At 38.1% G+C, this 26223-nt stretch overlaps 3 protein-coding genes and 1 long non-coding RNA gene across 18 annotated transcripts in view; 3 read left to right on the plus strand and 1 right to left on the minus strand.

The window, feature by feature from the left end:
- KIF2A (kinesin family member 2A) overlaps positions 1 to 4574 on the plus strand; it is a 70443-nt gene extending 65869 nt beyond the window's left edge. For all 5 annotated transcript variants that reach the window (XM_067730776.1, XM_067730774.1, XM_067730775.1 and 2 more), the window contains one exon: positions 1573 to 4574. In XM_067730776.1, the coding sequence (XP_067586877.1) occupies positions 1573 to 1658 (86 nt within the window). In that variant the 3' untranslated portion in view covers positions 1659 to 4574. The remainder of the gene's footprint in view (positions 1 to 1572) is intronic.
- Positions 4239 to 15510, minus strand: DIMT1 (DIM1 rRNA methyltransferase and ribosome maturation factor). 4 transcript variants are annotated; one of them, XM_067730780.1, is made up of 12 exons: positions 15283 to 15510; positions 14851 to 14924; positions 13621 to 13707; positions 11822 to 11883; positions 11644 to 11737; positions 11505 to 11554; positions 9750 to 9873; positions 9521 to 9613; positions 8592 to 8656; positions 7668 to 7731; positions 6315 to 6421; positions 4239 to 4792 (listed from the first exon to the last, which is right to left on the minus strand). In XM_067730780.1, the coding sequence occupies exons 1-12, from the start codon at positions 15359 to 15361 to the stop codon at positions 4750 to 4752; spliced, it is 942 nt and encodes a 313-aa protein (XP_067586881.1). In that variant the 5' UTR covers positions 15362 to 15510; the 3' UTR covers positions 4239 to 4749. The 4 variants fall into 4 exon arrangements, with proteins under 4 accessions (XP_067586881.1, XP_067586882.1, XP_067586883.1 ...); XM_067730781.1 differs by lacking the exon at positions 14851 to 14924 and having other exon boundaries at positions 15283 to 15422; XM_067730779.1 differs by lacking the exons at positions 4239 to 4792; positions 6315 to 6421 and having other exon boundaries at positions 6915 to 7731.
- Positions 15511 to 15567: 57 nt separating this feature from the next.
- LOC137221328 (uncharacterized) lies at positions 15568 to 21992 on the plus strand. The gene is made up of 3 exons (XR_010941970.1): positions 15568 to 15874; positions 16678 to 16761; positions 21661 to 21992. It is a non-coding gene; the product is annotated as an uncharacterized lncRNA (long non-coding RNA).
- A 2850-nt stretch (positions 21993 to 24842) lies between these two features.
- The window catches only part of IPO11 (importin 11), a 249969-nt gene continuing 248588 nt past the window's right edge, over positions 24843 to 26223 (plus strand). For 7 of the 8 annotated variants that reach the window (XR_010941971.1, XM_067730786.1, XM_067730785.1 and 4 more), the window contains exon 1: positions 24843 to 25032. The gene's annotated coding sequence lies outside the window, so the exon portion shown is untranslated. The remainder of the gene's footprint in view (positions 25033 to 26223) is intronic. The other variant, XM_067730790.1, reaches the window with a different exon arrangement.

A 26223-nucleotide genomic window follows, 5' to 3' on the forward strand; every position in this document is an offset into this window, starting at 1 on the left:
ACTAGGTTCTTTGTAAAGTTGGTTATTTGAAATCATATCTTATAGAGTCAGCAGTGACCATTTTGCCAATTTAGAATTGTTTGTGCAGATGTAGGGTTTCTAAAATTTGCTGTTTTTCATGTTCTTCATATTCAAGCCTTGATTTAAAGTGTTTTGATCATTTTTCTAATCTGTCATAATGCACAAGCAGCTTTTTCGGTATGCATTTTATTCAGAAGACAGATCACAATGCATCCTAATTTTTTTTCTTTGTAAGATGTAGCTTTCAACTTAGTTCCTTTCCTTAATTTTCTCAGGATTCATGTATAAGCAAGCAAACTTTGAAGAAATTACTACCTAGATATTATATTATTCAGTCCTTCCTTAGAAAAAATTTTTTTTACCATCCAGAGATAATTTTGTTATTAACATAAGAAGTTTGAGAGCTATTATCTTGTATTACCAGGCATCAAATCCAGAAGTCCTTAAATTCCTTTCTTATTTTTTATTATTTTTGGCTGTGCTGGGTCTTCATTGCGGCATGCGGGCTTCTCTCTAGTTGCGGTGCAGGCTTAGTTGCCCTATGGCATGTGGGATCTTAGTTCCCCAACCAGAGATCTAACCCGTGTCCCCTGCATTGGAAGCCAGATTCTTAGCCACTGGACCACTGGGGAAGTCCCCTTAAATTCCTTTCTAAATTTCAGAAAAGTCAACTTTTTCAACATCGTTTTACTTAGGAAGAGGGGAAAGAAATTGAGATACCAACTTTATATCTCTCCTTTTTTCTGAAAGCCATAATCTTTGCACATTTTAAGTTGGGAAACTGTTGGAAGGTGCTGTCTCTTGTCCATTGTGCGATGCTTACAAATATCGCTGGTCTCTATTGACTAGATGACAGTAGTACCACCCCAATGTGACAGTCAAAAATGTCTGTAGATGTTACCAAATGTCCCCGGGAGGGGAGCGAAAATCACTCCCAAATTGAGAACCACTGTTACAAAAAGATTTCTCATCTTCACACAGCTGTTATTTGCCTCCTCCAATTTCTACTTATGTATTTCTTACTCTTAAGTGACTGAATCAGTACACGATAGACAGTAGGACAGAATTGTAAGGCCAAGAAATGTATGTCCTGTAATTTCCCTTCCCCATCATGCCCTTTTGCAATCCCTGATAAGGAAAAAATGACATGTCTTCTTAAAAACTCAAATAATCTTAAAATTTCATAGTTTAAAAAGGTAAAATAGGAATTGGGAATAGACGTTTTCCAATATTGAGAGAAGAAATGTCTACTTTACACACATATATAGCCTCTTTACACTGCAAAAAGGAATTAAAATAAATTAAAATTGAATGCTGTAAAATGTGCCAAATAGAACAGAAATCTGTTGAAGATAACAAAAAAACCCCACAAGTATTTCCAGGAATCTAATGAGTCTGTTGCTATAGTTGAGCACTGTTCTGAGTTTCTGGACAACAAAGAAGGAAAAATCCTGAGTTAATTAAGAGAGCTGATTTGATAGGACCCATAAAGTTGCGTGCTGCATTGCATGTAATGCAAAACTTATTCCCTTGTTCTTTTCTTTTTCCAAGATAAAGTGAAATCTTTTCGTGCAGCTCTACAAGAGGAAGAACAGGCCAGCAAGCAAATCAACCCGAAGAGACCCCGTGCCCTTTAAATCAGCATTTGCTGCTAAAGGATTCCCAGAACCCTCGCTACTGTAACATACAATGGTTCAGCTGTAAGGGCCATTCGAAAGTTTGAAATTTTAAGTGTCTGTGGAAAATGTCTTGTCCCTTCAACCTGAATGACATTTCAATTTTGTGAAACACTCCTTTGTCTACAAGATGCTTCTAGTCCAGGAGGCACAACCAAGGTTTGGGAATAGTGAAGCATTTTGTTTCATTTACCCACATAGTGATTTACTTTTGAAGATCCTTGCCAATTTTATTTTCTGTATGATGAAGTAAGATTGTGGACTTGATCCAGAGGTGAATAGTAGGGGGAAGCCACAGCATTTCCTTTTAACTCAGTTCAATTTTCATAGCAAGACTGAGCAGTTTTAAATCCTTTGCGTGCATGCATACCTCATCAGTGATTGTACATACCTTGCCCACTTCTAGAAACAGCTGTGCTCACCTCTTCCTGCTTTGTGCCTTGACTAAGGCTACTGACCCTAAATTTCTGAAGCACAGCCAAGATAAATTACATTCCTTATTTGTCATTGTAAATTACCTTTATTGTGTGTACATTTTTACTGTAATTGAGACATTTTTTGTGTGTGACTAGATTTGCAGGATGTGCCATATCAATGAATGGAACTAAAGTCTGTGACAGTGGACATAGCTGCTGGACCATTCCATCTTATATGTAAAAAAATCTGGAATTATGATTTTAAAACCATATAACATGTGGTTATAATTTTCTTAGCATTTTCTTTGTAAAGAACTAAAATATAAACTAGTTGGTGTATAATAAAAAGTAATGAAATTCTGAAAAGAGTTTTATCTTAGGATAATACATATATATGCAGTGTGTGTTCCAGTGTGGTATTAACAAGACTAATAGTGCAATTTGATCTTTACCAATACCATTACTTAAGTTGAAGTGTCCATTAGCACCCCAAAATGAACCTTTTAAATGGTACTGTTAAAGGAAATTGGCTTCTGATGCATGAATATGTACATGTACATTGAAAGTAGTCCATAATAGAACTGTTAGTTTAAGCCAAGAATAGACAGTACATAACTCTCTTGAAAAAGAATTTAAGCTAAGAAAGAGATGACTGTGCCTTGAAAGGCACATCTGACCCAAGCTCCAGCCATTACCTAATGTATGAGTTTCACCATGATTTGATGAGCATCGCTGAATTCTCACCAATCAGCTCATCTAGGGCATGCTGCTTTTTAAATGGTGGCACTTATTTTTACAGATTGCTATTCCAAGGAAGAAAACTGGCCACTTTTCATGTAAATATTTTGTTAGAAGATTTATATATCTCTCTAGGAGTTTTCCCTCAGTTCCCAGGATAGTGTCTAGGAGTACGTTAACAACAAAAAAGTCTCCCAAGGGTGTCTTGTTTTGATTTACTCTAGGGAACTACCAGCTCATTCATATGGGCTAATGGGAAGCTATGAATAGAGTCACATGAGCCAGATTCCCTACTTCACTGTCCACAGAACTCAGAAGGTCGCTGTGGGAATCCTAACACCATGGTGAAAAGCTCCTCTGTAAACTTGAAATCTAGAACAAGTGTAGATTTTCACAGTGTGCTTATTATTAAATCTATGGAATGATCTTCAAAGGACATAGAGATATGTGAATTTACTCATTTTAAAGCACAACAGATAAGTCTTAATTTATTATTTAAATTAGAAGGGTACTATCTCTGGAAGGTCTCCTCAATTTGAAATGTACTGCCTTATACTATAATGGCTTCATTCTGATTAGTATTCAAGGTGTATTAAATATCAGTACCAGAAAAGATCTTGGTAGTATAATCCATTCCCTCAGTTTTACAGATAGGGAAATCTGAAGGTTATAAAAGGGACTGAAACTCAGCAGTCCATAGGAGGACAGGAAAATAAGAGGGAAAGCTGAATTAAATCTTAAATTTAAATTTTCCTTTAAGGATAGAGATGGTACAAGTGAACTTTGCTAATTAAGTAGTTTTGTGAGATTAAAAAAACCTACTCTTAATTATGTAGTATTTATGTAACAAAAGTGGCTTTGTGCAGTTATTTAAAGAATAACTTAAATTTTTTGGATCTGGATTAAACATTCTTTACTTTCTCAGACTTGAAAGCTGATATCCCTATTAATAATTAACTAAAAATATACATTATTTTAGTTATATAGGAATGTTTTAATATATCACTTTGAAGCCAGATTTCTAAAAAATCTGTTTATGCAAACAACCTATCTTTTCCTTCTAGGTTCACTCAGTGTACCTCTGTTAAAATTTGGATTTTAACTTTAAAGCCAGTGTTGATTTATAAAACCCTTTGAAATTTTAAATCTATGACTATCTCGCCAAGAAAAAACATACAGTCTTATAGTTCATTTCATTCTAGTTGAGCATCCTCATTTACAAGTAAGGAATGCCCAGAAGTAATATGCCTGGCATCATGTGGTGGCAGTAGCAGACTCAGGCTTGCCTAGAACCCTAGCCTATTATGCTGCAGGATTGCTAAAGGGGTAGGCAGTGATAGAAATTATATAGGATAAACAGAGAAAGAATGAGAGAAGCAAAACAACATTTTAGGAAACAAGGAAACAATTGCTTTACTGTACACATGAATAACAAGAAAAAATGGTATGGGGAATATGTGACTAAATTAAGCATACTTTAACTTTCTTATGACTTGAAGAACAAAGGCCTAAAGAGCTAAAATCCTAAAAAAAGGTTCTCATAGTAATATGTAACATAGAAAATATTAGTGTAACATCTTTATATAATACACTGTTAGAAATAACTTTTTTAAGTGTAAAGTTGTGCGTGTCTGCGGCTCTTAAACTTGAAGAGTATCATGTATAAATTGGACCCTGCCCTATGTTGTGTATTAAAATCAAACCAAATCCAAAAAAAAAAAAACCTGTATAGTTAGAATTGACTTACTTCCTTAAAAATTCAGAGTAATAAATGGTGACAACAGTAGTAAATCAAAAATAGTCAAGCACATAGTGTCCAAGCATAGTTCATCTTCTCAAATTATTAAGAATATATAATTCTACTTTGTTGAGTTTGGAAACTTCTCTTCTGCAGATACCTAAGAAAAATGGATACCTTCTGCATTGAATCCATGTAGCAATCTGAAAAAAGAAACCAAAATGGGATGGTATTGAAATGCTAGTTTGTAGCAAGTAACAGTGCATACATAGTCCCTATACCATGAATTCTAAAACACAAATACATCAGCAAACCTGTGAAGCCCACCCACTCCTAACACTAGTCATTAAAGAAACTTTATTCTTCAACTAAATTTATGAGATGTATATTGGTTAAAACCACATCATTTTGGTGCCTCTTCTGTCATAGCCTGTATGTCTTAAGGCATGATGAATTTAAAATGATCTTAGACCTACACTGTCCCTGGCCTAAGAGGACACTGGCCCTTGTTCCATTTCAACCTGGTAAGTGGATGTGAAGCTGTTTGGAATTAGAGGCAGGAGAGAGATGAATGGCTAATCTCATGTGTCCATTCTTCCTCTCTGAGTTCGCTGTTACTGAGTTTCAAATTAAATACTGCTTCTCTCTGGATACCTGTGTACTTATTAGATCCTAGTTAGCAAACTGCATGTTTAGTAACCTTGAAGAAGATTAATAAGAATGAAGGAAAATAAGATGAAATATTTCTACTTAGACCTGCCCGAGATTATTTTCAGAATGGCCCATAAGAACCATCGAGATGGGTTAAGATATCTGAAAAAGGAAGATAGGTACTTATGAATAATGTTCAACTCCTAGGATTAACATCTAATAAAGACTCAGTAGTACTGCTAGCCTGCCAATAAAATATAAGCGCCATTTGTCTCAATTACATACAACTGTGTTTCTAGCATAGAAAAGTCAAACCAATGACTTTTATAACAATCTACCCTCTTTTTTTATCAGCCTCTAGACCATGGAAGCTTTAAAAATGAATTGGATAAACAGGAAAAAAATTATGGTTTATTAGTTAGGAAATCAGAGTGTTAGTGATTAAAAACAATGAATACAGGTTAATAATTACCTGGGTAATTTGACGCCTTACTCTGCTTTGCTAAGACTTACTTTCTTAATCCAAGGAAAACAAATTTCAGTCTATATTGCCCAGTTAATTATGACACCCTTCTTTTGCTTCAGGTGTGTGGAACTTGCCTCAGTCCACAAAATAAGTTACTGAACCAGTTAGAAATGATAACCAGATATGATTGTAACTAATATTATTTCATACTTAAAAGCTATTCTCAATAAAGAAAAAAGACCCAACTATATATATTTTGATTCTTTTACCTTACAGGCTACTTTGAAGAGACAAACTGTTAAGACTAACTGTGAATGGGAGTTGGGGGAGGGGGCTAGAGGGGAGGAGCATGCACACCACCACACACATTGCCACAGAGGTTATCTCCAGGCTCAGACTGTTCCCCACCACTGTTCTTACAGAAGTGTTCACTCTGCTGCAGCTAACTAGCCTCCGTCTTCTACACCAAATACTATTCCATACCATGGAAGTGCTATGCAATAACTCCCAGGTAGCACCTTATACCACTTAAAAGCCTTTAAATTTCTAAATCTGAAGGTGTCACAGTAAAGATATGTAAAAATGTAGGAAAAGGAAAATGTAGTTACCTAATGAAATCATCTATGTCCATGGAACGGGCCCGCTTGTCACTAAAACCTGTGCTGGTTAGGATTTGCTGTATTTTATCTGCTATGCTGAAATCTTCTGGTATTATCTATCAATATAAGATTCAGAATAAATGAACAACATATCTTTAATGAAGTCACTTTGACTCTTTTTTTTTTTTTTAGTTCAGTAAGTCATAAACAGTCACCTTATCAGTTCATGATAGTTTTGGAAAGCCTGTTTGTGCAGATTAAGACTTGGATCTCTCATTAGTTAAGTGGTTGATTTTTTAGCATATACCAAATACACAGAAGACCTTGAATGAGTTAAATCAAGTGTATTGCCCTTTTTCTTCTTAGAAATTCTGAAATAGTTGTTTCAGGCGTCACAAAGTACTTCATAACACATAAAATAATTAAAACTATAACATAAATTTTACAGCAATTGTTACTTCTTTAAAAGTAACATATTCTTGGTACAAATTTCATTTTACCAGCTAGTTAAGTTTTTCTCATAGATGGCCTCTCCAGCCCTTGAAAATATTTCATACTTTACATCTTTCATCTAAAAACTTGTCTTAATCCAGCATAATATTTCCTATGTAGGTAGATGTACAATGACTTTATTCATAAAATGGAGGTAGCAATGTGGTACATTAAACCATGTAAGATCTGAGTAAAAAAAAACAAAAGAAATTTGCTTTTATCTGTCCGCTCCGTTTAATTAGCTTGAAAGAACTAAAAAGTTATCAAACATCACAGTCATTATATATATGGATATGTCTATGTGTGCTCACACACAACTAGTTAAAGAAAATGTTGCACAGATAATATAATACAGAGACATGAGGTTCACAACCAGAAATCTGCTATTTATCTCATACTTTGTTCTAATTATTTCAATTTCTGGGTATTAAAAAAAAGTCACTGAGAAAATAGTAACTTTAAATTTGTAATTGCTACGTAAGCAACAAGCAAGAAGGGACGGCCACAATTCAAAGGCTAGCAAATGGTACACAATTATTTTACGCTGAGTAAGTTACACAAGCTTAAAACTTTGAGAAAATTATGATTCAACTGAATCTTTTTATGGCAAAAAAAAAAAAAACCGTCAGTAAAAGTGGATGGAGTGGAGTATTCAAGGGTGTTCAGATATGTTCTGCAAAATACATAGCAGCAATGACCTGTTAGAATTCAAGTTCTAGTGCTAGTTAGACATGACATACTGTCTTTTAAGGATCCTATGGAATGTTCAAAATTAAGAATCTTGTAATGATATATGAAACAGAATAGGAAATAGAGGGACATTTTAAAACAGAACAAATTATTGAAACAACAGAAACATTTTCTGCTTACGATATTATGGACCGAACAGTGAATTCTGTAGTTTTTTTCCAGTAGCTGTTGCACTGCACTTGACCTGTATTACATAAAGACATGATATCACTATTATTCCCAAGTCAGATTATAAATAATTTCCTTTAAGTTTATTATAAGATTAAATTTACGTTCCATATGGCGAAATTAAGGAACTAAAAAAGGTGTTGAATATTTAAACTTCTGAAATAATCGCAACTACTAATATTTAAAAAGTAAGTCCTGATAAACATCTCTCACATTCTTAAAGAAGTTCTAGACTCCACAAAACATCATCTACAAACATTTTTTTTTCATTGTGGCTTTCACCTTTCTTTTGACCTTGGGCCCCAAATTGCTGCTATATTTTTCCAAGTTAAAATGCCATAAATCTTTTAAAACTGTGGAAGGGGTCCATCATACCTCATCTTTCCAAGGAAAAACTAGGCAGGATGTGTGGTCAGTTTTTGGTTATTTCCCATTTTGCAAACAAAAACCTGATCTAATTCCCAAGTCCAGGAACTTTTCTTCATTAAGTTCTCCTGCCTCACAAAGTACAAAATTAAAAAGATAGGGCTTCCCTGGTGGCGCAGTGGTTGAGAGTCTGCCTGCCAATGCAGGGGACACGGGTTCGTGCCCCGGTCCGGGAAGATCCCACATGCTGCGGAGCAGCTGGGCCCGTGAGCCATGGCCGCTGAGCCTGTGCGTCCAGAGCCTGTGCTCCGCAACGGGAGAGGCCACAACAGTGAGAGGCCCGCGTACCACAAAAAAAAAAAAAAAAATTAAAAAGATAAAAATGTGTCTGGACATGGATCATGTTTATGCTTTAGGGTATCTGTTCAGGAAAAAGGACCAAATTCTAGCACTTAGCACAGTATCTGAAGCACTGATATATCATATATCATAAATTAGTAAAATACTTACTTAAATGCAGCAGACAGTGTCTTGTTTTTCCTAACAAAGGTGATCCTTACTAGGCCATCCCATTCCTGAAACAGTAGATGGATATTTTCTTACAGAATATTAAACCTGCCTATACCTACTAGGTATTATTTTGTGTTAATATATAAAAATGAAAGGAGTGATGGAGTGATGAAAATGTTCTATATCTGGAGTGATGAAAATGTTCTATATCTTGATTTGGCTGGCACACATATGCAAAAGTAAGATGCATACTTGATTTTCACACTTCTGTGCACCTCACTGAATATTTTACCCTCAATTTTAAAAATAGAAGAAAAATACATATTTGTTCCACATCTGAACAAAGAACATGGCATTTATTTAAATCGAAGTATCATTTTCAAAAAACTCAAAACAGACATGATTTAGAATATAGCCTGTACAACACACCTAAGTAAACCTTGCAGGAATAACTGACAACCACTCCACTGCCACCAGTTACTGACCACATAAGCAATCACGTTTTTATCCCATGTGATTGCAGTAAGGTTTTACATCACATCATCTGGCTTTCTTCTCTTTTTAAATGGCAGAAATTAGAATTTTGATTAAAAAGTGTTATACTATTTAACACAACTATTTTCATTTTATCTTGTTTTCCATGTCTTATTCAAATAGATACATGTTTTCCATAGCTATAATCTTCAGCAAATTGCAGTGGCATTCTAATCTTTTTACCTTTTGCAAACATTTTCCATGCTCTTGAGGTCCTCAACAACTATCTTGTGTCAAATAATTCCATCTACTCCATCACAGGGATGTATCATAATTAACACTCTCCTGTTTAGACATTTAGGTTGACTCGTTACCTTTCTGCTGCTACAGACACACATCTTCCAAGTTGGACTTTTTTTTCCCTTTACTGAATGACCTAGTTATTTTAACCTCACCTGAAAATTGATAGGTGGTGGTGGATTCTTAGGTTCTATCCTTACGACACTGGATTCCACCTTGGGCGGTGGTCTGAAGTTATTCTTTCCAACCTATTAATCAGAAAATGTTTAAGGAGTCCTCTCAAAAACAACTTTAAATAGTAATCAAATACGCTTTCCTCCCAGAAGGCACAGCTAGATGCTCAAGGATGAGTTAAGCCACATTACTTCAACAACAGTCACGTACTTTCATTAGATGGTCCACACGTGCTAATAGCTGTGTATTAATTGACAGTCTGCAGTATAACTTATCTCCAGGTTTTGCAACCAGTCGGAGAGCAAATTCTCTTTGAAACATAAGTACAGCACATCTGAAAAGACAGAAGAAAGGAATAAGGAACAAGGTCATTTTCAACTATAAATGTATTTTAACTGCAATGACTTTTCTTAAGTGGGAAATAGAGCAAAGCAATATCTGGGGTTAATAATTAGTCCAGCTGGCCAGAAGGGAGGAGAACACTTTCAACCTGAGCTTTATTACCACAAAATGATCCAGCTGCCTTTGTTTTTCATTGTGTAATGGCCGTAGCTCCAACCCCTTGCAAATGTAAGCCCTCAATGATGAGAAAGTATTTCAGATCAGCACTAGTCGATAAGCCCCTCTAGGAAAACAAAACCCAAGGACTTCCCTGGTGGTCCAGTGGTTAAGAATCTGCCTTCCAACGCAGGGGATGCAGGTTCAATCCCTGGCTGGGGAACTAAGATCCCACTATGCCACAGGGCAACACTACTAAGCCTGCACACTCTGGTGCCCAGGTGCCACAACAAAAGATCCCATGTGCCTCAACTAGGACCCAACACAGCCAAATAAATAAATAAATATTTTAAAAAACAAAACCCAAACGAGCAAAATTGGTTCAGTAGCTGAACTGTATTCATGGGGTGGTAAACATCCCTGTGGAAGAGCTGAGGCAGATTGTGACATCAGTGCCCTCCTGGTTTAACAGGTTAAGGAAAGTGGACTTTTTATTCAGCAAGCAAGGGGGAAGCTCCTGAACAGGAGAAGAGCATCTTCAAAGCTGGGATTTGACTTTCAAACTTTTTTGACAATAAGTCACACTAAGAAGTACATTTGACGTTGCAACACCTGCCACAAATCTCTCTCTATATATATGTTTAGGGAACTCAAACAAAAAGTTTCACGAAACTATAATCACCTCGATGACATGCACTGAATGCCCTCTGATATATTCTATTCCATGTCATTTTTTTCTAAATGACAGTCATGGGGCTTCCCTAGTGGCGCAGTGGTTAAGAGTCCGCCTGCCAATACAGGGGAAATGGGTTCGAGCCCTGATCTGGGAAGATCCCACATGCCATGGAGCAACTGGGCCCGTGAGCCATGGCCCCTGAGCCTGCGTGTCCAGAGCCTGTGCTCCTCAACAAGAGAAACCACCGCAATGAGAGGTACTCGCACCACAACGAAGAGTGGCCCCCGCTCACCACGATTAGAGAAAGTCCACATGCAGCAACGAAGACCGAACGCAGCCAAAAATAAATAAATATTTTAAAAATGACAGTCATGGCTCACTATTTTATAAGTACTAAGGAGTTTTTGACTTGCGATTCAAAAACTACTGGTACAGACTGTACTAGAAACCACTTAGGAGGCCACTGTAAGAATCTAGACATAAGTTAATAAAAAGTTTGACCTGGGCTAATGGCAAGAGCATGAGAAAATAGGGAAAGGCCACCTGGTCTCAGGAGCAGGACTTAGACCACACCTCCCCCAAATAACTCTGGCAATTGAAAAAGAAAGAGAGAAAGAGAGAGAGAGAAGAAGAGAGAGAGAAAGCAGCACACAAATTGGTATTTTCTACAAAACAAATTCTCCAGTAGTTTTTCAACTGAATTAACCTTAATCTTTGGCTGTCTGTGTTCATGGCCTAAACTTTCAATTTTCCTAAGATTAGGCAGTAACTTTGCTCTTCTTGTCACAAACCTGAAGAAAGGTCGGTGCAGCAACAGCTTGAAGACAAAAGGAGAAGAGATCTGTAAGAGAATTAACTAGTTAGTTCTGGGAAAGACACACCAGGAAACAATTTAGGATATATACTGTTCCCTACATTTTGAAAACATACCTGATAAGGCAAATTTGCCACACAAGCATCAAAAAATGGCAAATCTGTTTTCAACACATCACCCACCATTACTTGAAGTTTGCTGGCCAGAGGCCTGATAATAAGAAAAAAAAAGCAATTAAAAAGAATACTGTTTCATGAGACTGAAATGCACTTTAATTCTATTATGTATACTCACGTGCCCTGAACTCTTTTGTGAAGTTCAGCTACTAGCCTTACGTCAAGTTCACAGGCTATTACCTAAATTTAAAAAAAAATTTTTTTTAGGTTAATTATAGAGTATAAATCTTTTCCTGTTATCTCAATGGAAACTCTTACATGATTTAAATGAATTAAACTCCTTTTCCCAATTCTACCATCAATATTCCTTCAATTGTACTCTACCAGCATATTTTAAAGAACTTATTTAAGAGAATTTAATGAAGAGAGTATTTACAAAATGTGGGAATGGGGTTAAGGGAACAACAACAAAAACACCACCCAGAAAAGTAGCCAACCGGACTATGTGAGCGTTCTACCCAATAATTGACAGAAGTATTGTGCTCATATGGCTCCACGCTTTGTAACTCAACTGATGACGAAAAAAATACACAATATGTCTTTGTAGTAAATGTTCTTAGAAGCACACAAAGCAACTGCTCCTGGAATGAGTATATCACTTCTCTCATCTACTGAGATCCAGAACATACAGCACAGATAACTTCTCAAGTAAATGAAAAGGGATGCCAGATAGGCTAAAATTTTAATTTTATTTCAATATAAGCTGAGGTTTTACTGACTTCCAGGAAGACCACATCTACAGAGTAGATATATGTGCCGTTTAGTCTGTTTAGCTCCCAGGTCCATTCTCCAGCTTTCTCTGTGCCTGTAGGGTCATACAGTTCAGCTCCGTTGCCCTTTGACTTCTGGTTGGGATTGGCTACTGAAAGGCAACGGCCTGCTGAAAGGCATTACTGGTGCAAGGGGCAACGCTGAGTATTTCCTAATGTCTGGCCGTGCCTTGCACAAGTTTTGGCAGCGGCTGTGTTCTGCTATGAGTGGCCCCTGTTCGATGGCTCCTGCTCTTACTGGGCTCCAGTAACACACTCCCCTCCTCCTGCCCCTTGAGGTCTTTGGATAGTAACTATTTCCTGCTGTTGCTAGTCCCTAGGTTTTTCACTAATGTTTACTGGTTCCCTTAACATTCCCACATTTTGTCAATGGTCTCTTCATTGAGCTCTCTTCAGATAAGTTCTTTAAAATGTGTTGTCTACTTCCACCAGAAGACAAAACAGTGGTCTAATTTAACTGGAACTAGGTGAGCCAAGAGACAAAGAAGGTACCAGCAGTGGCCAGGTGACACCCTAATCTCAGAGGCCTGTGCTAGATCTCCTCCAAAGTCCTAAGGTCCAATAACTCCAATTGCTGTGCTTTGTTCCCCTGAGCCTAGAGGTGGTAGCTGCTCTCTGTAATTACTACTATTGGGTTACCTCAGTGTTCCCATTTTTTCTCTTAGTCCTCTAGTAACCATGTAACCAATTCCCTATATTAAATTCCCTGTATTGAAATAGCCAATGTGGTTTTGTTTCCTGATTGATATACCCCATATTTTCTTTTTCTTTTAATCCATTTTTAAAAACTGAGATACAATTGACATATAACATTAGTTTCATGTGTACAACATAATGTAACATTCATGACCACATAATTACAATTTTATTTTCTTGTGATGAGAATTTTTACTCTCTTTAGCAACTTTCAAATATACTACACAGTACTGTTAACTATAGTCACCATCATGTCCATCATCCCACGGCTTACTTATTTTATAACTGGAAGTTGGTACCTTTTGACCCCCTTCACCCAGTTCGCTCATATTTTCTAAGATAAAGTTTCTAGCAAAGGAGCAATTAATTAAATAGATCTGTAAGCCACCTGAGCTTGCTCACATAGTAATTTCTGATACCAAACAAGAGGATACCAAAATCCTCTTTTTACCTTTTTCGCCTTTTCTAGCAACTTTACAGTCATATTGCCAGTTCCAGGTCCAACTTCCAGCACCACATCAGTTGGTCTTAAGGCAGCCTACAAGCAAGCACAACCACTTTAGCTTTACAGGAACATCTGTAATAATTTAATTTACATCTGAATATCTTTACTCAAAAGTGCTCAGTTAGATCCTATCCTGACTCCCTTTTTAGAAGATTCCTTCATGATCTATGTGCTTAACAAAATTATCTCATTAATATTAGGTGCAAGTGGAAATCTAACACCTCTCCTAACTTGGGGCAATAGTTAAGAGTAAGAAAAGCAGGAATAGCAGTTCTTTCTGAGAGTTGCATTCTGCTTTCTACCTTTGAAATGATTCCAACAGCATCTTGTTATCAACTCTGTTATCACCAAGTTCAAACTGGAAAGGTCAAAATGATGACCTTGCCTGAGAACCATAACACGTTGTGCCAGTATTTCTCAATTCTACATCCATGTATGGTTTCAGGGATGCAGGAGTATCCAGAAATTTTACACAAAACTTGGTGTCTGTATGCACACAGCTGCAGTTCATAGCTTTCATCAGATGCTCAAAGGAATCCATGAGCCAAAAAGGTTAAAAAGCTAGGCCAACTCTCATTCTGTAAACGACACTAAGTCGAGATTACCTATGTAATGTTCTTTCTACAGCTCCAGGATGCTTCCTTTGCAATCCTGAAAGTAATTTGCACCACCTGTGTTTCTTGTCCTAGCACCCAATCATCCAAAACAATAAGAGAACATCAATAGACCCATACAGGAAGAATACTCCAAAGAGTTTATATGTGGCATTGGCTTCTACCATATAGGCTTCTCTGGAGAACAAACTTCCAAAGGTGTCTGTTTAGACATAATTTTAGGGTCTGGAGTAAATAAAAACTAACAGTGATAGATGGTGCCTAGAAAAAGTGATTGGGAATAAAATAATAATAATCTGGAATCGAACAAGTAGAAATGTTAAGCTAAGAAGTAAATAATCTACAGAAAGATAAAAGAATTTGGAGCCAGGAGAAACCGAGACCCACAGAAGGAAGCAAATCATATTGAAGACAGCTTGTGAATCCTACACAGTTCCTCAATTCATTCAACAAGTATTTATACAGCATCTATTTTGTGCCAGGCATCCTTTCTGTGCTTAGATATTCCTAAGAATAAAATCAGTAACCCAATAACTCTCTCCCTCTCCTCTTCCACACCCACCTTATCGATAATGCTGTTAACAATGAGAGGATTTTTCAAAACGTGCTGCCCAATCCCCGTGTTGAACATGAGCCCTGGAAGAAAACATGAAATAGCCTTAACTGCCCAACTAAAATCAAATATTGGACCATCCCAGAAAAGAAAGCAGGATAGTTGGGTTAAAGTATGTGCGCCAACGAGAGCCACCAAACGTCACGCTTGGAGCCGGGATGACAGACAGTTTCAGTTCACCCCTTCTGCTGGAAAGGAAGCCAGAAGCTGCGCGCCGGGCCTGCGGCCCGCGCTCCGGGAAACCCGGGACTTGCGCGGCTCCCAGAGCACGGGCCACGCCTGGTCTCACTGTCCCGGCCCAGAACTCCGTCCTCGCCCCGGGTTCGGTCCTGCCGGAAGACCCAACCCGACTGACCCCAGCTCCCTCCCGGCTGTCCCCACCTCCTGCGCTCTTCAGCTCCCGCCGTTGTTGTTGCCTCTCGCGGCACCGGCCGCTCGCCCCTGCCTTGATCTTCGGCATCTCTGCAGGCAGCAGGCCCACAGGCCGGTGAAGTTAGAGAGGACCGGAGCCTGCAACCGCGAGTCACCGAACCACGTGGGAATCGCCGGCCCGCACCAACAGCACAGGTTCTGGCCACGTCTGGGAGGGGCGAGGACCCGCCCACTGGTTTGCTCGTGGTGCGCCCCCAGAAAGAGGGCCGACCTTGGGGCCCGCTGGCCGCCGGGAACTGAAGTCATAAGCTGGGAGAAAGCCTGGCCTCGGAAGCCTACATATCACAGAAGACACCGCGCTACCGATTCTGGCAGTTTGGATTGGCTAATTTGGAATCGGGGGCGGGGCCTCGCCCCTACCCACACCGAATGGGTTAAATAGGTTTTGGTGTGGTACCTCAAGGTTGTGGAGGAAGTTTAACTTATATTAACGTAGTTAGGCCTGTGGATGCTTCATCAGGCCAGGTTCTGGAATCGCTGAAATCCAAAGAAGGTTTCTTTTTGTTACGTGCCTCGCTCCTGTTTCCCAGCCGATCGTGGGGTGAGAATCCCAGGAACTTGGGAAGAGGAGCTTGCTCCTCTAGGGGAGTGAGTTCTCCGCTGCTTGAGTTGTAGAAAGTAACTCTGAGAATGTAATTTTCTAGTTCCACTAGAGCTACTAGTTGCTTCACTTCCTTCTGTGCCACGTCACTAATTTCCTAAACTTTTCCATATTGAGCTCTAGCTGTGTATTAAACACTATTGGCTGCTAGAGATTCAAAGTTAAATGGGAAACTGCTCTTCTCAAAGTTTATTCTACTGAGAGAGTTAGACAAAAAGTCCGAAACTCTGTAAATGTGGTAATTGTTATGCATTGGGTATTGTGATAGGACAATGTATCCGACTGTAAGTTCCATGAATACAATGTCCATGTCTATTTTGCCTGCCATTGTAATGGTTCTCAGTTTTTAATGTTTCTGTGTGTACCTTATTTCCTTGAAGAAACAATCTTTTTATGTTTTTACCAAAGCAGACTTTCCTGCACAATTGATTGTGAGCATTCCCAAGCCTTGCTCTTTCTTTGCTGTAATTCTAATTTAGGAAAAAAAATTGTATACCCTAGTAGCATCTTCAACTACCTCTTTAATTCCACTGATCATTAATTTATTCCACAATTCTGGAGAATCTACAGTGTGCCAGGCACTTTGTCAAATGTTAAGAATTTAAGAATGAACATGACCTGATTGCTGCTTTTAAAGAAATTTCTATCAATAGAGGAAGACATAGCACCATTTGCTGATATCTTATTTCACCATTTCAAACAGTTCTCTAAAATAGGGGCTTATCGTTGTGTTCATTTTACAGATGAGGAAACTGAAGGGTAAAAAAAGAATGTTAAATGTCTTGCTCAAGATCACACAGTAAATGACAGCTGCCTCTTGAACCCAGGTCTGTATTCCAAAGACAGTGTGCTTTAAAAGAGGCATGATATTAGCACTATGGCTAATACTTGAGGAAACTGGGTAACATTTTCAAAATATAATATTTGAGCTGAATCATTAAAAGAGAACCAAAAATTAGCCAGGGAAAGTTTGAGAATTCAAAGGGAACGGTACTAACAAAGTCAAGATATAAGGGTATTTAAGGAAGAAAAAGAAACTTGATGTAGCTGAGAAGTAAACAAGTAATGTAAATAGAAACTTAGGGTGAAGGGCCTCAAATGTTATCCCAAGGAGCAATGGTGGTCACTGAGGAATCAAAATATCCATTTTCCCTCTCCACTCCTCTCCAGCTGTGAGAACTGCTGGAGCTCACACACAGTACCTGTAGGAGACATTCACGGGCTTCACATTTAGCTGGATTCTGAATGCTGCCTAGCCAGCTCTTCTTGAACTCCCTCTAATCTTCCTCTCCCATTCTCCATAAAGGATCTTCAAATCTTAATTCTTCTCAGGCCTCCTGCCCTACCACCTCCCCAGCTCCTTCTCAGCAGAAAACCTTGCTTTTTCTTTTTTTTAACATTTGTTATTTATTACAGTGAAATTGCCTAGTTTCCTTAGTTCAGTCACCTTTCTTCCTTTCTTTCTTCCTTCCTTCCTTCCTTCCCTTCCTTCCTTCCTTCCTTCCTTCCTTCCTTCCTTCCTTCCTTTCTTTCTGCTGTGTTGGGTCTTCACTGCAGTGCACAGGCTTCTCATTGCGGTGGCTTCTCTTGTTGCAGAGCACGGGCTCTAGGCGTGTGGGCTTCAGTAGTTGTGGCACATGAGCTCAGTAGTTGCGGCACATGGGCTTTGTTACTACACGGCCTGTGGGAGCTTTCTGGACTAAGGTTCAAACCCGTGTCCCCTGCATTGGCAGGCGGAGTCTTAACCACTGTGCCACCAGGGAAGTCCCGACCTTGCTTTTTCTTGACAGAAGGAATGCAAGATCACCTCCAGGACATTTTCATCTTCCTGGGTCACTCTTCTGCACACGGGGGTGTGTACAGTGAGTGGTGAGCAAAACAAAGTGGAGCTTACATTCTAGTGAGGAAAAACAGACATTATGTCAGGTGATGATAAGTATGAAGAAAAAAGTAAAGTAGAGGAGAAAGAGATCAACAGGGTGGGTGGGAGAGACTATTTTATGTAGCATGATAGACAATAAGGATGGAAGCCAAATGATAATTTTCTTTAGGAGTGAAATAGCAAGACCCTCCTGGAAGTTGTCACAAAATAAGCCACATAAAACTAAATGACTGAGGTGAGTGTGCACATTTAGCTTACCTACAGACTGAATTGGTGTTTGTTTAGGTATGAACCTTGAGTCACCTATATCCGAAAAACTAGGGCACATGTTACATAGTGGACTGTGTTTCCCCAAAATTCATATGTTGAAGCCCTAAACTCTGGTACTCAGAATGTGACTGTATTTAGACATAGGGCCTTAAAAGAGGTTACTAAGTTAAAATGAGGCCTTTAGATTGTGACCTAATCCAATCTGACTGGTATCCTTATGAAAGGAGGAAATTTGGACACACATAGACACACCAGGGATGTGTATACACAGAGGAAAGACCATATGAGGACGCAGCCAGAAGGCAGCCATCTGCAAGCTAAGAAGAGAGGCCTCAGGAAAAACAAACCCTGCTGACACCTTGATCTTGAGTTTCTAACCTCCAGAACTGTGAGAAAATAAATTTATGTTATTTAGGCCATCCAGTCTGGGGTATTTTATTATGGCAGCCCTCACAAACAAATACCACATGTAATGAAAATTCACATTCCCAAGGCCCACCCTAAACATTCTGGATCAGAATAGGATTTGGCCCTGGCAAATGCATTTTTAACAGACCCTCTAGGAGATTCTGATGCACACTGCAGGTAGGGATTCACTACTTTCTGCACTAAAATAACATATTTGGTTGAGGAATTTCTACAGAACTGAAAAAGGATGGGAAGGGCACCCTCATCAGTACAGGAAAATTGTTCTAATAATTGGTATTGCTTATTTTTGTGGCCAAATTGCATCCAATTGTTGGGATTTTTTTTTCTGTTAGTACCAAGGTAACATTCAGAAGTGAGACAGTATTGGGTGCAGCATGGATCCATGAGCCCTAGGGAATGTGTGAGGCTGGGATATGAGCTGCATTAAAGAAATGTGTATGCAAGTTATGCTGGAATGTATTTGAGTTATCTTTGCAGCTATGAATGGCTTTGTAATTGTGAAAAATAATTTTATGCTTCTCTGCTTCATATTTATATCCTTTGTTAATTAAAAATAATTATTTTTCAGTTTGGGTGTGCACAATTGATTACTGCCATTCTTATAGTGTTTTTTGTTAACAAAGTGTATCATAACTTGAAAAATAATTACAATAACATTTGCTTTGGTAGAAGAGGATTATTTAAATTCACAGCATGCTTGAAATGATAACATTCTTAATGTGCCAGGGAATATAATAAAGAATAAAAATAAAACATTGTGAGCATTTTCTTGTATAAATTATAGTTCCTTGCAGACGTTTAATATATTTAAAAGTCATAAAAACATTAAGAATGTTTGAATTTCACACTTTTAACATGGATTTATTAACTGAAATACTATATTTCTATGAAAAATTAATTCACCTGGACAAGATAAAACAAAATCAAATTGAAATTTACTTAATATCAAGCTGTTTAATTTGATTAGAACAAAAAAAATATTGTGCCAATATCCAATACTAAAATTAAGTGCTGCCTTACAATGTAGAACAATTTCAAAGAGTACCTAGAGACAATTTCTACTATGCTGTCTAAATCTTAACAGAAAAATGTGATGAAATTTGGCTGAAAGAAGTAATATACCTTGAATACTATGAGCAAGAGTCTTCTATAAAAAATGTTCTAATTTTTTTCAGATTATTAAAATGCTATTTTAAATTAATACAATTAATTAAGAAAGAAGACTTTGGTCTCTGTTTAATACCAGCATGATGAGTCTAAGCATTGTCAGTGAATATCTAATAATTGTTAGTGAAAATCTAATATCGAATCATTGATACCTACCAAAAGCATCTGTCAGATAAATGTGTTCATATCATTACCATAAAATAATATATATTCTGTTGCAAAATGAAGCACTTTGAAGCTTTCCAAATACAACAGGAAAATTATTGTACTAAGAATTCTATTTGTGGATTATTATAGAGCCTATTTCATATTATATTTTTAATATTTGTATTTATATATTATATTTTCACATTGCATTTTATGGGTTTCAAAGTACTTTCCACACAATTAGATTTTCAATGAAACCCTGGGAAATTGTTAGGGCAAGCATGCTTATGCTGTTTTACATATGAAGAAACTGAGTCTCACAGAAATTAAAGGTACTTGCTCAAGGTCTTTCAGGTAGTTGGCAGCAGAAGTAGGGGTGAAAGCCTGTGCTCTTGCCACAGCAGGACACCAGCTGCCTTTTGTGGGCTCCTTTGGTCTCTACTTCTGAGTGTTGCCATCATAGTCAATTCGCAGGTTACGCATCCGCGGATACAGAGGACCCAGTGTACTAGGCCATCTTATGCAAAGGACTTGGAGGTTCGTGGATTTTGGTATACAGGAAGGGTCCTGAAATCATTCCCCGTGGATACCAAGGGATGACTGTATTCTCATCACTGATGGAATGGCAGGAAAGCAAAAGATACTAGCTGAGTCATTCTAGATACAGTTTAAATTAATTTCACTCTTTAATAACAAGCTAATGTAAGAGTCAAGTGAATTCTAAAGTATGGAGTTAAAAAATTAAATCTTTGGTTACCATGAATTTAAGAATAAATTGTGTACAAAGTAACAATTAATGACAGAGGTGTAGTAAGTAAAACTGGTTTTATTTTCCCCTTTTATGCGTTTCCTGGGCCCCAAAGATAGGACAACTACATTGTAAACGAAATAACAAAACCAAAAACTTAACTTGCAAAAATCCTGGAAAATACAGAAGGTAGAAAGAAGATGAAAAATGTACGTCTAATCTCACTATTCTGGGATAACCTCTGTGAAGGTTTTGACACACACTGTTTTCTCCTATTGTTTTAGCAATACATATTTTTACATAGTTGAGATCATATAATTTACTGGTTTTTTTCTATAAAATACAGTAACATAAAAAGCACTTTTTCTAGTTTTTGTACAATCTTGATAGTCAGTATTGAAAGCTGCTGCAGAAGATTTCATCTTGTGACTGTGTAAGAGTTCACTAAATCATTCCTATACCACTGTTGTACAAAATAGAGCCATACACATTTTACTGCATTTATGAAAAATATTTTCTATACTTTGGATTATTTCCCTAGTAGAGATTTACAAGAATGGAGTTATTTAGTCAAAATATATGAACATTTTAGTCTCTGAATATATACTAATAGATTATTTTCTGAAACAGTTGAATCAATTTTCATTCTTACCAGGAGAATATGAAAAAATGCCATTTCACCTTAAGAGATACAAAGCTACATGGTATTCTTATATTTATTTTTCCAAAGTAGAAATATTTTATTTATTATATTTCTTTGATTATTAAAGTAATACTTAAACATTGCAAAAAATTTTAGATAGTACAAAAAGATTTTAGAAAGTGAAACCTATCACTCAGAGTTCACCTCCATTAAGCTATTGATATTTTCCAAGACTTTTTGGATATAAAAAATTCTTTTAACCTATTGTTCTTACCTAACTAAATATGATGGACATCTGTTAATGTTAATGAATATAAATCTATATCACCACTTTTAACAGGTAGAGAGTATTTCATTGTATGAACGTACCATAATTTATGTAATCAATCCTTAGTGAAAGACACTTATACTGTTTCAAATTTTTTAAAAATTATAAACAGGGACTTCCCTGGTGCGAAGTGGTTAAGAATCTGCCTGCCAGTGCAGGGGACACGGGTTCAAGCTCTGGTCCGGGAAGATCCCACATGCCACGGAGCAGCTAAGCCTGTGCACCACAACTACTGAGCCTGCGCTCTAGAGCCCACGAGCCACAACTACTGAAGCCCGCGTGCCTAGAGCCCGTGCTCCGCAATAAAAGAAGACACCGCAATGAGAAGCCCGCACACCACAACGAAAAGTAGACCCTGCTCGCTGCAACTAGAGAAAGCCCGCGCGCAGCAACGAAGACCCAATGCAGCCAAAAATCAATAAATTTAAAAAAATATAAACAAAACTGAAGCTGCTACAAAATTATATTACCAAGGGCAGATCAGTTAGTTTCTCAAAGACTTATTTTCCCAAGCTGGTAAGCTTCTAATGAGTTAATCTATAAGCAGCTAATGAACTATATTATAGAGTTGCCCAAGACCCAATTTTACCCAAGTTACAATATTAAATGAAGTGTAGCAAATTCGAAACCTTATGATTTTGGAGCACATATTGGTTTTCTATTGCTGCTATAAAAAATTGCCACAAACAGTAGCTTAAAGCAACACAAATTTATTGTCTGAGAGTTCTGAAGGTTAGAAGTCTAAAGTCATCTGCAGGACAGAGTTTCTTACAGAGGCTGTAGGGGAGAATCCATTTCCTTGACTTTCCCAGCTTCTCTGTGCTGCCAGTATTCATTGACTCATGGCCCCGTGTCGCTGTGACCTCTGCTTCCATGGTCACATCTCTCTCTCTCGGATACTCCTGTCTCTCTCTTATAAAGACCCTTGTGAATACATTGGGCCCACAAGATAATATTTCCAGCTCAAGATTCTTAATTGAATCATAGTAGCAAAGTCCCTTTTGGCATGAAAAGTAATATATTCACAGGTTTCAGGGACTAGGATTTGGCTATCTTTTATTCTATCTACCACAAAGCATGTATCTAAATTTGAGTCTGTGCTTCTCCAGTTAAGAATTTGAAATTACTTAATTCATGAGCATCATCTTCTAATCTGTAAAATGAGGGAAAGAATAATCTCCATATAGGGTGGTGATGAGGATAATAAACTACATGAAATGTCTACAGTTCAATGTCAGGCACTTAAAAAACAGAACAGTAACTGGCACATAGGGAATATTTAGAAGTTAGCAATCATAATATTACTGAGGCAAATAATTTGCATTGTTATTATGTATGTCTGTTTTTTGGAACCTACTTGAGACTGAGGGGTGAGGGAAGCTAATGTTTCTTTAACTTATCATTTGCTCCATCAATTTTCTGCTTTCTCTTTTCAGTTTTCAACCATTTTGGGGGGAAAGCACTGAACATATATTTATATTTTAAATATGTTCTGAACAGCCCAATGATCATGTAATTTAAATTAATTTAATATTTGTCTTTTTCTTCAAAGAACGTGAGAATATGAGAATATAGCAACAAAATGCAGTCATATGAGATTTATCCAGCTGTACATATTTGTTTTGTACATACTATATTACTAGATTTTACATTCATAGTAGCTGAAGCTAGGACCTCCAAGTGCATCTTAATTTGGTGCCCTGAAACTGTAGGCAAAATTTATGTATGTGTATTTTTCTGAGTTACAGGTTTCCTTCAATATCTGACGAACCCATTATTCCAAACAGAAAAGATCCTTCTAAACAAATTTTTTCATTTTAATTAAAATTAGGCAATTTTTTCCTGCTTTATTGCATATTCCTTACAGCCTTGTTACACAACGTGTGATCTATGAAGAGCAGCATTAACTGGAAACTCATTAGAAATGAAGACTCTCAGGCCCCACCTCAGACCAACTGAATCAGGTTCTGTATTTTAACAAGACCCCCATGTGATTCTATGCACGTTTAAAATTTGAGAAGTATTACCTTTCAGTAAAATCAGAAGATACAATCAAACAAAATAAATTTAAAAATAAAACATGCCCATAATACCATCCAACTAGTGACAAACCCTAACATTTTCGCATATACTTATTCCAAAAATGTAACCATACTGAGCATATTGTTTTGTAACCCACTCTTTCCCTAATGCATTGTGAACATGTTAACATATCAACATAATTTAAAAATTTTTTTAAATTTAATTTTTATTTTATATTGGAGTATAGTTAGTTGATTTACAATGTTTTGTTAGTTTCAGGTGTACAGCAAAGTGATTCAATTATACATACACATATATCCATTCTTTTTCAGATTCTTTTTCAACATTATTTTTAATGGCCAATTTGTATTATATATGCATGTGTCATGATTTAGTCATTCCTTTTGGTGGTCATTTAGGTAATTTTTATATTTTTTATATATATTTTATATTTTTATGTTTTTACTTTCAAAAATAGCCCTTGTGTGATGAGCATCTTGTAATGCAAGGCTTATGATTGCCTGGTTCAAACCTAACACTGCTAGTTACTACTTACTAGCTGTGCGAACTTAGGCAGGTTACTTGATCTTTCTAATGTTTCAGCTTCTTCAACCTCTTAGGGTTGTTTTAAGGATTTAAATACATGATTCATCTGAAGATCTTAGAACTGTATCTGGCACATTCTAAATGATTAATGAATGTTATCTATTATTTTTATTAATCTTTGTGAACACTAAACTATTTTTTTCTAAATGTAAGAAAACTTACGTCACTAAGCTAATTAGAAGCAGAGGCAGAGAGAACTGGATTTACTCCCTTTTAATCTTTCCACTCTTGCTATCGTTCTGGACTGGAGCGCCAAGCAAGTTTAGGACCTTAAAAAAATAAATATTCGTGGGAGGGCTGACTGCTGAGAGTAGGATTATTTTAAATAATTCTTCTTTACCGAGACAGATCCGTAAAACAATGCAGTTTGGCAGCTGATATCTGGAATAAGAAAGGGAAAATGATTCTGATTTAAGCTTCAGTCAACCCAGGACAGTTGATTTTCCCAGGAGTGGGGCAGAGCCGAACTATGGTTTCCATGGTTACAGGTCGCTCAGCGTCCGTGGGGGGGGGGGGGGGGGGTCCCAGCTCTCTATACTGCGCAAGCGCACAGAGCTGCCTTAGACGCCCGGCGCCTTCGGTTTCGAAGGGAAAGCTCCTCCCTCTCCTTTCGCCGTTCTCCTATCGTCTTCTGTCTTTGCCTAGTCCACGCGCTCCGGGTGTCTGTGACGCAGTATTCGAGCGCCCGCGTCGTTTGGAGCCGCGACGCGGAACATGGCGCGTTACTAGAAGCGGCTTTCGGCATCAGTAGGCGGCGGCGTGTGGACTGGAAGCGTGGGGCGCAGGACGAGCTGACGCCGCTTCGTGTTGGAGCGTGGAAGTGGGAGAGCCGGGCCATTCCGGACCGAACCAAACGGTGAGGCCCAGGCCTGAGAGCCCCAGAGCGCGGGCGAGCGGAAGGGAGGAGTGGGCTGGGCAGCGGAGACCCGAGAGGTGAGGGAAGAACGTGTGGCTAGTGGGAGGCCAGGCATAGCATTAGCGGGAGAAGGGCGGCCTGCAGGCTTGGCTCTCCGTTACCCCAAGGACCCCTGGGAGCTCGAGGCTGCCCCAGTCAGCCCGGGAGCGGGAAGCATGGTCGCGGAGGAATCAGGGCGCGGGGAGGCAGGGAGTGGGTGCCAGAATGAGGACGTAGGGTGCTCATTGTGGCTGCGTTGCGGGTTAGGGTGGTTCATTTGCCCTTGGGGGATCGGTGGTGCCACTTTTCAGAGAACGTGGTCATCTTTAGTATAAAACCACTGTATGTTGTGATTGCACCCACAGTATTGCTACTAATAGTAATACTGTGAAAGCTTTAATTGACCATTAGACCCTTGCTTGACTTTAACGAACAAGTGAAGGAAGTTATACATGTTCATAGAGGACTTACTTGCTGAGGTATGGCCGACAGTGCTCGAGCCCAGCGACTTCTGCAGCTTTATAACTTGACGGTATTTGTGATTCAGCAAAACTATTTTGAGGCCCATTGCATTTGTCATTTTTTAAAAAAATCCTTTTGTGACCTGGTGGTGAATGAGGGAAGTCTTATTTTTTCAGAGTGACTTGGCTAGATAGATAGGACTGCTAAATTGCCTCCTGGTACCAAGGTTGCAGTTGATCTCCCCTCCCCACCCCATTTGAACGGGCTCGATTGTAGTGCGCTAGTGCCCTTGCAATTTGGTTATTCTTCAGAAGGGAATAAGGAAGAGTAGTTTACAGCCATAATATTTTTTATTTTTTCTTGGATAGGGAGTTCATTACTTCGTTTTCACGTTATTTCAAACTTCTCTGTTCAGTACAGAGGTTTCAGGTTAAAGGCAGAGTGACTCTACGATATGAGGCATCCATTTCATGACATTTTTTCTTAGGTCTTTTGTCACTGAAGAAGATTTCTGTGAAATTAGATTGAAAATCTCTCCCTGTTGGTTGTGATAGGATTGTGGAATTTACCTCCTGTAACCCCTAGCACAGGGAATAGTAAAAACCGGTTTAATTATAGCAATGATTTGTGGCGATATATTATAGCCCTAAGGCAGCTGGGCTGTCTCTGCCCTAGTTACACTTCCTAAAG

The sequence above is a fragment of the Pseudorca crassidens genome, chromosome 3, assembly GCF_039906515.1.
Source record: "Pseudorca crassidens isolate mPseCra1 chromosome 3, mPseCra1.hap1, whole genome shotgun sequence".
In the NCBI taxonomy this organism is placed as follows: domain Eukaryota; kingdom Metazoa; phylum Chordata; class Mammalia; order Artiodactyla; family Delphinidae; genus Pseudorca; species Pseudorca crassidens.

What these genes read in the sequence shown, in the direction of transcription:
- DIMT1 (XM_067730779.1), bottom strand. Translation starts at nt 15,361, where the DNA reads ATGCCGAAGATCAAGGCAGGGGCGAGCGGCCGGTGCCGCGAGAGGCAA. An exon ending in CACCACCTATCAATTTTCAG is followed by an intron (nt 8,657 to 9,520) that starts GTGAGGTTAAAA and finishes CTACTGTTTCAG; the next exon opens with GAATGGGATGGCCTAGTAAG. An exon ending in ACACTGTCTGCTGCATTTAA is followed by an intron (nt 7,732 to 8,591) that starts GTAAGTATTTTA and finishes TATGTAATACAG; the next exon opens with GTCAAGTGCAGTGCAACAGC.